The 16587-nt window shown below is 62.8% G+C and overlaps 1 protein-coding gene across 2 annotated transcripts in view; it reads left to right on the forward strand.

Annotated features, from left to right (window-relative positions):
* Window positions 1-1563: 1563 nt before the first annotated feature.
* The window catches only part of ZC3H3 (zinc finger CCCH-type containing 3), an 89964-nt gene continuing 74940 nt past the window's right edge, over window positions 1564-16587 (forward strand). For both annotated transcript variants that reach the window (XM_028093507.2, XM_028093508.2), the window contains exons 1-3: window positions 1564-1651; window positions 3060-4359; window positions 5477-5673. In XM_028093507.2, the coding sequence (XP_027949308.2) occupies window positions 1564-1651; window positions 3060-4359; window positions 5477-5673 (1585 nt within the window). The remainder of the gene's footprint in view (window positions 1652-3059; window positions 4360-5476; window positions 5674-16587) is intronic.

Below are 16587 nucleotides of genomic sequence, written 5' to 3' on the forward strand. Positions count from 1 at the left end.
CTGGGGGCGGGTCGTGGGCTGTCGCCTCCAGCAGACAGTGCCTGTGAACCCCTTGCATCATTGTTGGCGTATGTTTTACTTCTACATGTGGCATAAGCCACAATGATTTTTTATGGAAAGCTTCATGGATTTGTGTGTCATCCTGGTGCAGGGGCCATGCCAGTCTCTGCCTCAGTGAGCGCGGATGGTATGTTATCATTGTTACTATTCACACTTTCATTATTTTTTTGCTGTAACTGTTTCTTTTAGAGGATGTAAGAAAGGAGGGTTAACATTTACTAGCAAATTTTCCACTTCCTGCCCTCTGCATGTATGTGTCTCTGCCACATCATCTCCCTTCCGCCGGAAGAATTTCCTGTAACACTGGCCATGCTGCAGGTCGGTGGCAAACACGTTCTGTCCGTTTCATTTTATTGTGGTAAAAAAAAATCACAACATATTAGTTGTCCTATGACTGTTTTCAAGTGTCCAAATCAGCGGCATTAAGTACATTCCCAATACTGCACGGTCATCATCCTTTCTGTCCACAACTTCTTCGGGGCTCCGAACAGAACCCCTGACTAAGCACCTAAGTCTCCACTCCCCCTTCCCACAGCCCCTGGGCACCTCTGGTCGGCTTGCCGGCTGTGTAAGTTGGCCTGCGCTGGAGAGCTCACATACACGGACTCAGGCAAGAGCTGTCCTTCCGGGACTGGCGTACTTGGCATCACGTGTCTGAGGCTGGTCCACGGGGCCGCAGCGCCTCCCTGCGCGAGGCTAACTCAGCGCGCTGCTGGGGCGCCCGCACGGATGGCCGGGCGACTGCGAACGGGGCTTCCCGGAACAGGGCCGTGCAAGCGGGGCGTGCGTCCCTGCTCCCACTTCTCTAGGCCGCCCGCCCGGGGGCACGGGATCGCTGGGCCACGTGCTGCTATTTCTAATTTTTTGAGGAACCTCCAGACTGCTTTCCCCAGCAGCTGCACCATTTGACACCCCCCAGCAGAGTACAAGGCTGGGTGCATCTGTTTGTGCCCCGTTTCCACTGATCAACCGAAATCTTTCATGCTTTCGGAGGTTCCCGACCCAGGGACGCCTCGTTCTCGGCCTTCTCCCGCCCTAGCTCACGGAGCAGCGTTAACAGCGCCACCAGGTCGCCCCCGCAGAGCCTCCAGTCTAACCCTCCGCGGCTCCCGGTCTCGTCCTCCAGAGAACAACAGCCCGCGGCCCGGGTTTCGGCGGCGGCCGCCCCAGGCCCGGACCAGCCCGGCCTGGTCGTCGCCCCGCCCCAGTGCGCTTGCGCCACTTGCCGGCGCTCCCTACTGACGCAGTCCCGTCCCTCGCTCTGCGCTCGCGGGGCCCCGCCTTTCCGCAGCCGTTGCCAGGACGACGGCGCGTCCCTCGCGGCCCAGCCAACGCCCGGGCCTGGCTGCAGTGCGCAGTCTCGGCACTTCCGCGGGCCCCGCCCCGCCCCGCCCCCGGCCCAGCCCGGCCCGACTCCGCCCCGACTCCACCCGGCTCCCCCCCCCGCCCCGCTCCGCCCCGCCCCGCCCCGCCCCGCCCGAGGGAGGAAACAGTCGCGCGGGGATGACGTCGCGGGGGCCTGGCCGGGCGTCGCGGACTCCGGAGATGGAGGAAAAGGAGCAATTACGGCGACAGATACGTCTCCTGCAGGGTGGGTCGGGTCGGGCCCCGGGCGCGCGTCCCTCTCTTTACCCTCCCCTCACGGCGGGCCCTGCCCGCCTCCCCGAAGGGGGTCGCTCTGCGCCTGCGGTCTCGACGGCCAGGCCGGGTCGGGTGGGGCGGGGGTTGGGTCGGGGAGGCGGTGGGGGACCTGGAGGGGCGTCCGGGCCGGCCGGGGTCAGCCCCTTGCCCGAGTTTCGCCAGACGGGTAGTGCCGGTCCCTCGGGCGCTGCGGCGGGTGGCGGCGGGGCCGTCGCTTAGTAACCGACGGGGGGCGTCCCCCCGTGGGCGGGCACTTCCTCGGCGCCCTCTCGCCCCCGGTGCCAGACAGTGGGGCGGAGGGCTTGTCCGCGGCGCGGCGCGGCGGAACCCCGCGAGGTCTCGTTTGGCTGCCTCCCGCCCTTCGCCCACATTCCCCTTGGTACTCCAGGCCCCGACTCCCCAGGCCTAGTTTCCCAACTTTTCCATTTTTAGACCCGACTTGAGGTTTCCGTACTTAAAGATTTTCCCGTTTAAAGTTACTCCCTTAAAGAGAAGACTTAAGGCCTTGGAGAGCGTGTGTGGGGGCGAGTGCAGGCCGGCGGTCAGCCTGTGCGGAGGCTTCCTGGGCTCCCCGTGCACTGCGGTGTCAGGACGCGGCTCTCTTTGGGCCTGGGGACGGGACCTGTGATGGGGGAGTGTGTAACTGAGGGGCTGGCTGCTGGTTTGTGGGTTGGGTTCTGGCCCCTGGGTTGTCCCCGCTGAGGCCTGTACCCCTCCTGCAGCAGGACGACTCTGCAGGGGCTTCCTTGGAAAGCCTGTGGTGGTGGTGGGTGTGTCAGCCCACTGTTGGGGCGCCAGCCAGGCCTCTTCTCCCCCTGCAGGAGGACAGTGTGACATTCTTGTCAACCGTGGATGCTCACGGGTGTCCGTCGTCTTACGCTCATTGTCCTGTGTGCCAGGCTGGGAGATCATCAAGGTGTACGCCTGCCCCCGTTCCAGCTGTGGGCGAGCCAGAGGGCCTCTGCGGCTGACTGGCTGCCTTGCTGAGGCATTACAGCATGGGACCTTGCTGGGCTCTTCCTGCCGAGTGACACATTCCCTCAAAGGATTGTGGAAGCGGTATAATAATATTCCTGGTAGATTAGGGACATCCTGCCACGGGTGCATTTTTAGGACAAACAACCAGAAATAGGACTGAAGTATAACTGGTGGGAAGAGGCTCATGGAAAAGATGGGCTGAGGGAACATCCATGGTTCTCCGGCTCTAGGGGCTGCCTGTCCTGCACTGCGGGCTGGCAGGGGCTCAGGAGTGAGATGGGGTCTGTGGGGCATCTCGTCAGCTGATGCACTTCCAGGGGACCGTTGTTGATTTTACGCTCACCCTCTGGCTAACTGAGCCTGTGATTCTGCCTTCTCAGGTCTGATCGATGACTACAAAAACCTCCATGGCAATGGCTCTGCCCCCGGCACCTCAGCTGCTTCCCGGTGGCAACCACCTGCTTACAACAGCAGCAGGGCCTTCGGTGCCTGCTACCCTCGCCCAAGCCGGAGGGGCTTCTCCCCGAACCACGGGCCTGCATGGCGCAAGAAATACTCCCTTGTGAATCGGCCCCCGGGACCCTCAGACCCACCCGGTGACTGTGCTGTGCAGCCGCCCCTCAGGACTGGGGGCAGCCAGGGTCCTGACCCCCAGCAGTATGTCCTGGAGAGGCAGGTACAGCTTAGTTCAGATCAGAACATGGTCATCAAAATCAAACCACCATCAAAACCGGGTTCGGCTAGTGCTGCAGGGGTCCCTTGGGGCTCCTTGGAAGCATTTGAGGACCCCCCCTGGAGCGACCACAGGCCTCAGGAGGGTGAGGGCGAGCCCCCAGGTGGACAGCGGCAACCCCCAAAGCCAGGAAGAGTCAAGGGGAGCTGCGGTGCAGAGGACCCCCTTCTGGTCTGCCAGAAGGAGCCTGGCAAGCCTCGGGTAGTGAAGTCCGTGAGCAGCATGAGTGACAGCCCCTCAGAGCCCCGGCGGACTGTCAGTGAGAGTGCAGTTGCTGTCAAGGCACGCTTCCCAGCCTCCACCCTGCCCCAGCGCAGTGGCATGGCTGTGGGCCGGAAGGTGGGCTCACACTCTGTGGCCACCTGTGTCGCACATCTCCTTGGAGATGGGAGAGTGAGTGCTGCCCACACAGACCAGCCAGCTTCCGCTGCTGTGGTGGCCGGCCCAGCTAGACCAGCTTCTGGACCCAGGCAGGCCCGAGAGTCCTCACTGCTTGTGTCCTGTCGAACCAACAAGTTCCGGAAAAACAACTACAAGTGGGTGGCCGCTTCAGCGAAGAGCCCCCGGGCCACTCGGAGGGCCCTCAGTCCCAGAGCAGCCTCAGAGAATGTGGGCAAGGCCCCCTTCGGCATAGCAGAACAAGTGGAGAAGCCACAGCTCAGAGCGGATCCGGATGCCAAGCCCAGGAGGTCGGCTCTGTCCTCCACGGCTGGGGCCTCCCCCAGCAAGTACAAGTGGAAAGCATCCAGCCCCTCGGCCTCCTCGGCCTCCTCCTTCCCTTGGCAGTCAGAAGCTGGTAGCAAGGACCATGCCTCCCAGCTCTCTCCAGTCCCATCTCGGTCCCCCTCGGGGGACAGACTAGCAGTGGAACCCAGCAGTGGGACCCCATTCTCGGCTTACAAAGTGAAGAGCCGCACCAAGATCATCCGGAGGCGGGGAAGTGCTAGGTAGGTGCCCCTGCCAGCACCCCAGGGTTCTGTCTGGGCAGGCACAGGGGCAGGCCGAGGCCTCTAAGCTCCCTGCTTGGTATGCAGAGCCCGTGGGAGGGCCCACCTGCAGGAGTGTGGGAGGAGAAGCAGCATCACCTGCTGCCGGGTCAGGCCTGCGTGTGTGTGGTGGCATTCGTGTGCCCAGTACCAGTGAGGCTGGGCTTACTGCTCTCCTTTATAGCTGAGTAATGGGGGCTTGGCCGGTGAGGACAGGTGGAGGCAGGTGCCGACAAGCCACCCCTCTCTCCTGTTGGTGAGAGACCAGAGGCTGCCGGGGCAGCTTTGGTTCGGGGTCTGCGGGGTTTGTGGATGATTGCTTTATTCCCGGGCCAGACATTGGGTGAGCAAACCGAGGGGGCAGCAGGGAGGAAGTCTGCCCCCTTGGCGGCCAAGTGACCAGGTGAGTCACTATCTCACTGAGTAGATGTCACTTCCCTGGCCCTCCACCCTCAAGGACGGTGAGGGGGCTAAAAAATGGCATTGAGGCTCAGCACTTGGTCTGGGGTCAGGGACTTAGTCACAGCAGCTGTTAACTGCAAGGGCAGAGAGTCGTTCTCACGCTGAGTCTCGCTCTGGAGGTCCTTCCTGCTCCCTGACCTTGGTTTTTGGCCAGGTTATCTGGGCTCCCCCGCCTTTTCTGTACAGTGGTCCTCTGTGTCAGCTACTGTGGAAAGGGGAGCCGTGAGAAGTAGTCTCTCCTGCTGAGATGGCTGGGGAGGTGGGGGGCAGCCCCTCCTCTGCTGTGGCTCCTTAGGGCCCCCCCCCCCCCGCCAGCCCCACTGGAGAGTTCATTTGGCCTGGGGAGCCGGAGGAGACCTGGTGCAGATGCACCGGGTGGGGGTCAAGGGGTGGGGCCGCCCTCCCTCTGACCCGCCTCCAGGCTCTGCAGGGGAGGGGGAGGGTGGCAGCTCTCAGACAGCCGCCACTGATGAGGTGCAAAGGCTGGGACCCGCTGGAGCTGACTGCCTCCTGGGGTGGATTCCATGGCGCCAGGATCTGGGTGGGCAAGGGTGGAAGGGGACAGCCGCCCCACGGGGGGAGCCCATCAGGAGCTGCCTGCTTTTTGTCTCTGCAGCCTTCCTGGGGACAAGAAGAGCAGCCCCCCACCTGCTGCCACTGCTAAGAGCCAGTTCAGCCTGCGGCGGAGGCAGGCCGTCCGGGGAAAGAGCAGCCCCATTCTGAAGAAGATGCCCAACAAGGGCCTGATGCAGGTCACCAGGCACCGACTGTGCTGCCTGCCTCCAGGCCGGGCCCACCTCCCCACCAAGGAAGGTATGACCAGGAGGAGGGGTTCTGGAAAGCTTGCTGAGCCAGGTCTGTGAGCCTTACCTCTCCCTCAGTCTGCACTGGCTCTGCTCGCCTGTTAGGAACCACCTTCAGCATCCACCTTGCTCTGTCAGTGCTCCAGCCCGAAAACACTCTGGCTGGTGGGCAGTGGGTGGCTTGGGCTGGAGGGCAGAGGAGAAGGGCGGGGCCACTGTACCCGGCACCCGGGTGGGGGAGATGCTGCTGGGCAGGTGTGTGGTGGCCTTTTTAGTGCGTCTCTCCTGTAGACCTAGTCACATCCGTCTTGGTGGAAGGAGCCAGAAAGTGGACGAGAGGGTGGGAGCCACGCAGGCCTGCAGGGAGTGGAGGGGTGGTTTATGCTGCCCGGGGCTCCCCTCCCCTAGGCGTCTGCCGCCTGTCCTGGGCCGACAGGCCGGCAAGGCTGTGGGCCTGTTCCCCTCTCCCTGTGGGCTGCTGCCTCTTCCTCCGGAACCCTGAGCTGGCCTGGGAGGGGTCCGCGTGGCGCACTTCCTGGGTCGTGGGTGTTTAGTGAAGGGTGAAGGGTAGTGGGGGTGTTGTGCGCCGTGGTCCCCTTGAGGAGGACGCCCCTCCCCGTCCCAGTGCGGTGATGGCAGCACACTGAGGGAGCTGGCACACGCTGGTGGTCAGGGGTGGGGGGTCTCTGGCCGTGGGGGGTAGGGAAGGGGGAGGGCGTCACCTGTGACGCTGTGTCCTGGTGGGTCCGGGCTCCTCCGGGCGGACCAGGTCCCATGATAGCCCTGTTTTCTCCCCTTTGAGCATCTGGTGGATGCGTGGCAATGGCTCTCCAGGTTGATGCACACGGAGTCTGGAGGTGATGGGGTTTGGGCCCTGGGCAGTCGGACTTGGGACTTGTGCCCTAATGGCTATGTTGTGCCGGGCGTTTGGGGAGCCCACAGAGGGGCGGGCAGGGCTTTGTCCAGGAGGAGGTGGTGCGTGGCAGAGCCGAGCGCCTGCGTGGGAGCTGGTGGTGGGAGAGCGGGGCATAGGGGCCATGAGAAGGTGTGAGGAAGTGAGGCTGGAGGGTGCTGGCCGCCCACCTGACCTCTGGTGAGTGTGGACCGGGACACAGGTGGACAGGGCAAAGGGCGCCCCACAGTGTTCCCTGGTGGCCACGGCGAGGGGGCTGGATTGAGGCTTGGGCTACAGCTGCGGGACTGACCGGGAGCGGACCGAAGGCTGTGGATGGACCGATGGCCGGCCGTCCCAGGCCTGACGGGGGAGGACACGGGAGGACGGGTTGCGAACGCCCCTTGCTTTGGGAGGCTGGCAGGGGGTGGCTGAGTCCCCAGGGAGGTTGGGGCAGCCTGGAGAGAGGTCAGGAAGTGGTGCCCGGGGGCCTCCGGGCCTTTGCAGGGATTCATGGCTTGGTTCAGCTCATGTGTCACAGTGTTGTCTTGGCCGGTAGAGAGGTCCGGGTGAGTGGAGGAGAAGGTGCTGACGGAGATCTGTCCCCACAGAAGAGCCATCGCACGTGGACGGCCACTTGTGGGCAGTGACGGCGCTCAGGCCTGGCTGCGGCAGGGGTGTGTGTCCACGGGCCCCTTCGCATCCTGCTCCAGGTGCTGGGGATCCAGAAGGCACGAGGCTCTCCTGAGACCTGCAGCCTAGCCCACGGCAGTCTGAGGCTGCTTGCCCTGGGACCAGAGTGCTCTGGAGTGCCGGATTCCTGGGCCGCCGCTGGGCGCCGGGCCTCCTCGCTGGGCCTGGAAGCAAGTGCTTGTAGAGCAAGTGCCGAGCTAGGCATTGCGCGGGACAGGGTGACAGCAGATGGGGCCCTGCCAGGGGCTCCTTATCCTAATGCTGGGGTGGCACTGAGGGGTTGGTGGGGTGTCCCAGGTGGGCACACTTTGACCTCTTCGGTCCATGCTGTTGGTGTTCCGCCCTCCAGAATTTGAGCAGAGCTGGCCTGGACTGGGGCCTGGCCAGGCCTGTCCTGCCCCTGCTCTCGGGGAACCTGTTTTGGGGGCAGACAGGCCTGAGCCAGACCATGGCTGTCCCCTTTAGCAGACACCCCTAAGGAGAGGGCGCCACTGGGTTGAGGAGCTTCTCCTGTCTTATGTGCTGAGGGCCTGCAGCTGAGGACCCCTCTCCAGATGGGGCCAGAGGTGGACAACACCCAGGACCCTCCAGACACGGCTGAGCTTTCGCAGCTGCTCTTAGCAGAAGGGCCCTGGCGTGGCCGGGGCTGGAGCGGGGGCTGCCCAAGGCCCGGCTTCCTGCGGGGGCTGCTGGCTGGCTGAGGGGCCACTGCACAGAGCAGGGCCCTGGCCACATGGGGGCTGGCCTCCTCCCATAGTGACGCGGGCCAGGTGTTCTAGGACACTCGCCGCCAGTGGACAGCAGCCTGGAGGGCTGAGGGGCCAGCGGGGACGCTGGGTCTGCAGATTGAAGGGGGCGTGAAGGTGCTGTGCCTCTGCCCTGGAGCGGGGCCGGCAGGCTCTGGCCCACTTGCTTGTGCACTGGGCTCCTTGGGCCCGGGACGGCTGGCTCTCGCTAGGCCTAGAGCAGTACCGGGGACAGGCCGGGGTGTGGGGGCTGCCTCCTGCTGGTAGGGTGGGCGCAGTGCGGGCGCCGGTGCTGAGGGGCCTGACGCGGTCCCCACCTTCATACTTCTCTCTACCAGGAGGTGAGCGGGTCAGTTTGTGGTTATAAACGGATGTGATAACTTGGCACAGACTGCCCTGGGAGGGCTGTGAAAGGTGGGGAGTGTCTTGTTGGGGGAAGGGCTTACAGAAGGCTACCACTCCCTCATCCACTAGCCATCCCGCCATCCCTCCGTCCGTCCGTCCGTCCCTCCGTCCACCCTCCGTCCGCCGTTCATCCTACACCCGTCCGCCTGTTTATCCGCGTACCCATTCCCTCGTCTGTTCTCCCCTTGTCTGTCCGTCCGTCCCCCATCCATCCTCCATTCGTTTGTTCTCTGTCCACCATTTGTCCCCCATCCACCCCCCGCCCCATCCGTCCAACAAGCAGGCGTGGAGTAGCTCCGGCCCAGGGAAGTGTGCTGGTCCCCGTGGGTACTGTGCATGCTGGAGCCACATTGCAGTCGTCAAGACAGCTACCTGGGTACTTGTAAATAAGCTGAAAAGATACTCTCGGGTGGTAAACGTGCCCAGAGGAAAAGGAAGTGGGGTCACAGAGAGCTGTGGGGCCGGCGGGCAGCTGTCGTCTCTGAGGACGTGACCTCCAAACCGAGACCTGCATGAGGACAAGGAGGCGTGAACGCTGCGCCTCTCTGCAGTTGAAGGGCACAGGTGGGATGAGCTCTGCCGTGTTGCAGGAGCAGAGAGAGGTCCTGTGTGGCAGGCATGGGGGGTACTGAGGCCAGAGGGAAGGCAGGACCCACATGATGGGAGGGTCCAGTAGGCCCCAGTAAGGGGAAGGGGGTGGTTCTGGATGCAGGAGAGGAGGGACCTGGGAGCTGCATGAATGTGCTCAGGGACGTGCCGTGGCTGTGTCAGGGGCCCAGGAGTGTCCAGCAGGCCTGGAGGGGGCAGTGATCCAGGAAGAGCCTTCGGAAAGGTCTTGAATGCCGGGCCAAGGAGTGGGGTCCTCATTCTTAGAAGTGGGCAAGGAGCTCGTGGAAGATGCTTGTGTGCAGGCCTGAAACACTGGGCAGGCGGCTCCTGAGACTGGCAGAGGCGGCTTTGGTGGGGGCAGGAGTGAGGACAAGCATTTCCCTGGGCTGAGGACTACTAAGGAGTCCGAGGGTGGCTACCCCATGCACCTCCTTCTGCAAGGTCCACAGGCTTCCTTCTCCTTCCGTCTCCCTCCTTCTCCCTCCTTCCCTGCTCCACCTTCCCGTCCCCAGGCCCCAGGCTAGAGCTTCCCAGGCAGGCCCCAGCCAGCTGTCGGCTGCCTCCCACACAAGTTTTCATCTGATGCTCTGGACATTTGGGGTGCAGACCCTGGGCTCCGGGGCTCCGGGCCGGCTGGCAGTGCCTCCCTGCAGGTGGACAGGCTGCTTCGAAGCTTCTCTTCCCCGTTTCCCTCGACAGATCATTGGCCCAGGTCCAGACTTTCGTGGAAGCTGTGCAGGGCAGGGACCTGACCCGCTGTGGGCTCCTGCCCGGTGGAGGGAGGGAGGGCGAGGGGCAGGTCCCTTCCCCAGCCCCGCCGCGCCGCTAGTGGCCAGCAGAGGGCGCACTCGCCCCTCTTATCCCTCAGCCCACCTCTTTCTGGTAATTGATTGCCTAATTTCCTCTTTATGTGAAAGAAAGCAGATATCAAGTAATTTGCAGCAATAACCTGCTAATGCTAGGCCAGTATCGAAACTCCCCTGTTCATTTCAAGTGGCAGATAAAACACTAATACATAATTATCCTTGCAAATTGGATTGTTTTAAATAACCAAAAGGCTGTGGCCAGGAGAGAGCGGGCCCCATCTCCCTGGAGTTCCTGTTCCTGTGGAATTGCCGCGCTCAATCAATTTCCCTGGCATTAGAAATTCCATCACAATCAACATTAAGCTTTATTCATTGTGATGGCTAAGAGCCGGGCCATTTCTCCTCTTTTTCTTAACTGGCAAAATTAATCAGGGAAAAGATTTTAAACATTTACCCGCGTGAAAGAGGTCAGCTCTGCCGCTATATTGCTCAGCAGATAAGGGGGCTAATAAAAAGAAAATTGAATTACTAATGATCACCAGGAACAGAGTATATAAAACCTGGCAATCGCCGGTTCAGGAAAAGGGAGAATCAATTTTCTTGGGACAAGGTGCGCTCATTTTTTATTTTGGCGCATATTATCAGCAATTTAATTTGAGAGCGCATAAACAGGAGGAAACAGTTAGGGAATAATGAGCCCGGAGGTGTAAAGTGCCGCAGGATATATGCTGTACACAATTTATTTGGCACAACAGATAATCGCTTTAATTGAATTCAGAACTGCATTGTTCAGCAGCAGCGTGCGGTGGTGCCTTGCGCCTGGGGACTGCGTGTTATGAAGATCTGGCCTGACTCCTCCTCCTGCTTCCCCTCCTCTGCCTCTCCTCCCCAGCTCCCCTGCCCTCAGACCCTCCCGCCCCGTTCACCTAGAGTCCTGCTTTGGCTGGGGGGTGGTGGTGGGGCAGGCAGCCCCTTGGGGACACCGTGTGACCTCCCCCCACCCCTGTGCTCCCCGCCTCTGCCTCGGGCCTTCTTCCCTTCGTTTTTCTCCCGGTGGTGAGTCTGTTGGCAGCTGGGGGGAATCAAGAGATGATACCCGAGAAAGGGCCCCGGGGAGCTTCGTTTGCTGAGGACTGGTGGGGTCTACCACATTTTGGCTGCACAGAGACCCTGCTTGATCTGTCTCAGGGCAGACAGACACTGGAGAAAGCAGAGAGAAGCAGCCTTTTATAGACCTCAAAAATGGTTTCCGATTTACCAGCCATGTAATCGTGGTGATTAGTGATCCCAGCTTGTGGTGTTTACGGTGCACACGGCTCCCGTTGGCTCCACTGCAGGGCCTGGCTGTCCCGGGCCCACTCGGCTTGTCTCCGTCCACACTGGGCCCAGTGCCAGGACTCGGGCCACCCTGAGGTGGCAGGCTTCTTGTATGCAGCAGAGTGAGTACTTCCTGGTACATGGGCACCCGTACCCTAGGCTAGGGGGCTTCATAGCAGCCACAGGTCATGGGATTCCTACCTACCACTTGGAAATGGTGGCCTTGGTGTGCTGAGAAGCCATGGTTGGGTGGGCAGGTGTTACCTCCCAGAAGTCGCTTGGGTAGGCGGGCCCTTTTGGCTCACCTGCCTGGGACGGTGATAGCCTGCCCTCCTCCCCCTCCCCTGCCTCATCTTGAGCCTGGGGCCTGGCCCAGGGTGCCCGAGATGGCACAGATGAGCAGCTAGTGTGGTGGGTGAAGGTATGGGTCTGGGAGGTGGCTCAGGGCTGCAGGGGCAGGACCGTGGGAAGAGCCCAGTTTTCACAGTGGCCTAGGGAAGACCTGAGGGTTGCTAAGGCTTTCACTCGAGCCAGGCCTTGCACTGCCACTTCGCCTCTGGGTGAGAGCTTGGCACCCATCGCTCAGGCCGCCATATCGGCCATGTGGTCTGGAGAAGCTGCCATCCCCTCTGTGCAGATGAGAAGTGGAGTATCCACTCACCCTAGGTCACTGGCAGAAAAGGCAGCTGTGGTCTTGGTCCCTTGTCTGGGTCTCACCAGGTCTTCACCATGCAGCCCCCAGTGACAGTCCCCTGGTGGTGAAGCACCTCTGGCTGGGATCGCCCAGTGTTGGGGGGGGCCACCCTGCCACTCCAGCCAGAAGCGGGACACCTAAGGGGGACCCGGGTGCCTCCGTCGGTTAAGCGTCTGACTCTTGATTTCGGCTCAGGTCACGATCTCGGGGTCGTGGGATCCAGCCCCGCACTGGGCTCCACACTCGGCGTGGAGTCTGCTTCTCCCTCTCCTTCCGCTCCTCCCCTCAGTGCCCGTGTACACGCTCTTTCTCGTCTTTAAAATAAATAAATAAAATCTTCTTAAAAAATATTTATTTATTAGAGAGACAGAGAGCATGAGCAGGGGTGAGGGGCAGCGGGAGAGGGAGAAGCAGGCTTCCCGCCCAGCAGGGAGCCCGATGCGGGGCTCGATCCCAGGACCCCGGGATCATGACCTGAGCCGAAGGCAGACGCCTGACGACCGAGCCCCCCAGGCGCCCCTCAATAAAATCTTTACCACAAAGAAGTGGGAGACCCATTCCCTGTGTGCCAGGTTTCTCCAAGGAAGTACTCAGGGAGTTTCTCCTCACGTGAGCTCCCCTTGGACCCCCCCGCCCCTCCCCCAGTACCCGGGCCCCTCACCAGGCCCCTTGGGTAGCTGTTGTACCTCCCTCCTAGCCCCAAGGCAGGGCCACACAGTGCTTGTTCAACAGTGGATCTCTCTGTCTCCCCAGTCCCAGGGTGCAGAGTCTGTGGGCTCTCTTGCTCCTTGCCTACCCCGCTCCTGGCTCCTTAGGCAAGTGCTCCTGGCCCGCTGTTCTGGGGCTTGAAGGGCCCACGTTGGGTTGTCCCCTTGTTCCTGGAGAGGTCAGAGCAGGCTGTCTCAGACTCCTGGGCATCAAAGCCTGTCTGGATGTGCTCAGTTTGTGCAGGAACATTTGTGGGGTTCTTGCTGAGCACGCACCAGCGCGGGGGCTCAGGCTGCACCCACTGCTATCTTTCTCCTCTAGCTGCCTCTCGAGCAGCTGCCAGGGGGCCTTTAATGCACTTGTCACTTGGCTCCCTTCTCTGAGGGGTCCAGGTGCATGGAACAGCCCAGCTCTCCCCGCCTGCTGGGCCCCGCCCCCCCCCAACCAGGCCCGTCCCTCTGGCCAGGGTACCCAGTGACAGGCAGGGGGTGAGCCAGGCCGCAGCACTGCAGCGTCCTTGAGAGGGAGCCCGAGAGCCCACTGCTTGCTGCTCGGTAGGCCCGTGTGAGGCCTGTGCTGGCCTCAGGCTGTGGGCAGGTCAGTGGGCAGAGGGGGCAGAGTGGGGCCTAAGGCCGTGCCCTGGGCCTCCGCAGGAAGGATGCATGTTCTCACCCCTGGTGCTCATGGGGCGCTTTGTGATGGCCGGGAGCGGAGGGGTTGCCGGCTTTGAGTGGCTGCACCTCCAGCCTGCACTGTAGCCAGGCTGCTGGGTGGCCCCTCTGCACTGGTGGCCTCCCTGGGAGGCTGACCGTCGTGGAGTGCAGGCTGTTGGGTAATGCTCAGACTCTAGTGCGTGGTGCCCGGGGAGCCCAGCAGCCTGGGGGTGGGGACGTCACTGTCTGCCCAGGGCCACACCCGGGGCGCGACACGATGCTGGCCTCGGGACCTTCTTGTGGTGCTGGCTATCTGGTCTCCACCGGGTTCGCCCAAGGCCACCGATGGTAGCCTCGTTGGGGAGTGGGACACTTGCAGGGGACACCAGAGATGCCCCTCTCAGGCCCCATGTTGTGGGCAGGGGTGTGGGACAGTTCTGGCCGCAGCCCCAGGAGGGCCCTGACTCCCACCGCCAAGCTGAGGGCACGATGGAGGCGGGCTTCCTGTGCCGTCACGGCAGGGGAGGATGCCAGGGAGGGCCGGGGCTGGGTGACTTCCATGAGGCGCATCCCTCCAGTGCCCCGGGTGCTGGGAAGCCAGCGTGCGTGCTGGGATCTTGCTGAGGGGCCCTCACTCGCTTCCAGTTTCCACATCTGTGACGGGGCTGAGGGCCATTTCCGGGGCCATGGTGCTGACCGCAGGAGCCGGGTGGTCAGGGGCTTGGGGCGGGGCTTGGTGGAAGCCAGCCAGGTTGGCTGCCGGAGGTTCCCGCCGCGGAGGGCTCAGCCTTCCGTGGTCGCTCGCTGGTGTGCGCTTGGGTTGTTCGGTTTCACCAGGGCCCACGCGTCAAGAGCAGTTAAATCCGGAGTGCTGCTTTCATAAGGGGAAGAGAAAGTGTAAAAGGCAGCCACAGCGATCCTTGGGCCTTGCATAAATTATCAGGCACATTGGAGGCCTCGATTTTTGTTTGTCGGGGCTGTGGTAATGAATTACTCCACGAGAACCGGCGAGGGAGGGCACGTGTGTGCATGGCGTTCACGTGGCCCCTGGCCAGGTTTGGAGTCTCTAGGGAAGTTGTGACCACCACCGAGCTGGGGACTCCCCAGTGGTACCCTGAAGTGAGGCCTGCCTGGCTAGAATGGGGGGGTGATGGCCTCAGGATGACTTGTGTCCCTGGGGAACGGGAGCATCCCTCCGTGGGCCTGGGTCTCCCCAGACTGGGGACACTTGGGCTGCTCCTTGTGTCTGATGATCGGGATGCGCTGAGGAGGGTGCACCCCAAGTCCAGTTTGAGGACCCCTCTCGGCCTGGTGGGCTTGCGGGTGCCTGCCCGTCAGTGGGCACTGGGGTGCGGGATGAAGCCTCAGCCCTCCCTGTCGGCCCCGGCGCTCCCCTTCCGCCGCCCTTCGGGTGGTCTGTCCGACCAGCTTTCCTGGGTCTAACCCCTCCCGCACTGCGTGTCCGCTCGCACGCTGGGCCGGGGTCCTAGCGGCAAGGATGTGCTGGTGCCCTTCGGCGTCCCCTGCCTGGTGCTGGGCCCACGTGGCAAGGGCAGGGGAGGCTTGTGCGAGAACTAACGGCTCAGCCGGTGCCTCCTGCCCCTGCCCATGGGGCCCACTGTCTTCCTGCTACTCGCGCCTCTCTCTGTGCCATTTCTGCCACCAGTAAGCGAGTGTCACTGCACATCAGCGAGCCCTAAACACTGCTAGGCATGTGGCCCGGCAGGGCCCAACGGCCTGGGGGTGAAAAGGGGTGACAGCAGCCCAGATGTGACTCTTTGTGGCAGAGAGGAGACAGAGAGGGACCGGCCCGCCGGCAGGGAGCCAGAAAGGGGGCACCTGCCTGGCCAGGGGGTGGAGAGGAACCTGGGGGCGCCCTGAGGGGCACTCTGAGCAGAGAGCGCGGTGCACGCCCAGGGCGGGCGGCAGAGCATGGCTGCGGCTTTCCTTCGCCTGGACTGGCCTAGAATGAAGGGACGTGAGGATGCCCACAGGTGGCGGGAGGGGCGGCGGCTGGCTGCCACTGCTGCCTCTCCCAGCCCCCGGGACGGCTGGCCGCGAGGCCCTTAGTCCCTTTGGCTTTGTCAGCTGAGCGTTAGGAACGTCTTCCTGCTCCACTTCTGCCATCTGCTACCAGGCTCCTTCTGCCTGGATGGCCGTGCCCAGCGCAGACCAGAGCCGTCCTGGGCGCTGGGCTCACAGGGAGGCTGCCGCGGGAGGGGAAGGAGCCAAGTTCGGTTTGCTGAGTGACCGCTGTCCGAACTGAGCCCAGGGTGACCCAACTCCCAGAGGCAGAAAGTGAGGCTGGGGAGACACTGGGCTTTCCCCTCTGAGGGCAGCAGTCTGCACCTGACTGTGGGCCTCGGCCCCCTTCTGTGGCCTGCAGGCCCCACCTCCAGGATGTGCCAGCACTCTGGGCTCCATGCCAGCTGCAGAACAAGTGCTGGGTGTCCCCACAAAGCAGGGCCAGGGCTGGAGGAAGCTCACCGTCCGGTTGGGGATGGCGGGCACAGGGGCTGCTGTGTGACCGGTGAAGCCCAGCCAGGTGAGGAGGTGGGCCGGGACAGGGTGTGGAGGCACAGCCTGCCTCCTGTCCCCGCGCCCAGCCCTGCTCTTGTCCACAGGCCCTGCCCTGGGTCCTTGGTAAGAATCTGGTGCAGGCTGATGGCCAGGCTGTGCTGGGATCCCGTGCAGTGTCCAGGAGCAAAGTGGACACGCTCCTTGGGGGTGCAGACAGATGAGGGCACAGAGGTGGGTGGGTGGGTGTGTGGCCCTGAGGGGCCTGTGCGTCTGGTGCATCCGGTTCATTGCCAGTGGGCTCTCAGGCCCCTGTTGTCCGGGGCTCCCTGGGGCCGGAGGCGGACTCTTGCCTCAAGGAGCGAGGGGTTATACCCAGCCCTGGGAGGGCTGCGGGTTGTGGACCCTGCCTGCTGTCTGTTGCTCCCTGTGGCATTTAAGGGCAGGAACCCAGGCACTGGGCTGGGGGGCGTGTGACCCATCTGTCCCCCTGGCACTTCCCAGCCCAGACGTTTTAGGTAACAGAGGAGGAGCAAGAGTGTGACTTTGGAACTCCCCAGGGGCACTGCTGGAGGAGCACCGTCCCCTCGGGGCCGCTGAGATGCAAAGCAGCTTCAGGCTCTGGCTCAGGGACGGTGTCCCGGGGAGTGGCGCTGGGAGCTGCCTGGGAGGAAGTGCTCCTGAGGCCTGAGCGTCAGGTAGAATTCTTTCCCGCTGAGGACAGCTGGGTGCAGGAGGAGGGCACGTGGAGGGACGCGGTGTCCCCAGGCTGGGCCTTCTGGTCCAGGCCTCTGGAGAGGGACAGGAACTGAGTTTGGTGGGGGACAGCAGTCCTGGGGTCTGTCCCCTTCTGGGGGCTCTGCAACCGGAGGGTTGTGTCTTTG

Source organism: Eumetopias jubatus, unplaced genomic scaffold (genome assembly GCF_037043125.1).
Source record: "Eumetopias jubatus isolate StellerSeaLion01/CBP00866 unplaced genomic scaffold, mEumJub1_p1.0 scaffold_4, whole genome shotgun sequence".
NCBI classification, from domain to species: Eukaryota; Metazoa; Chordata; class Mammalia; order Carnivora; family Otariidae; genus Eumetopias; species Eumetopias jubatus.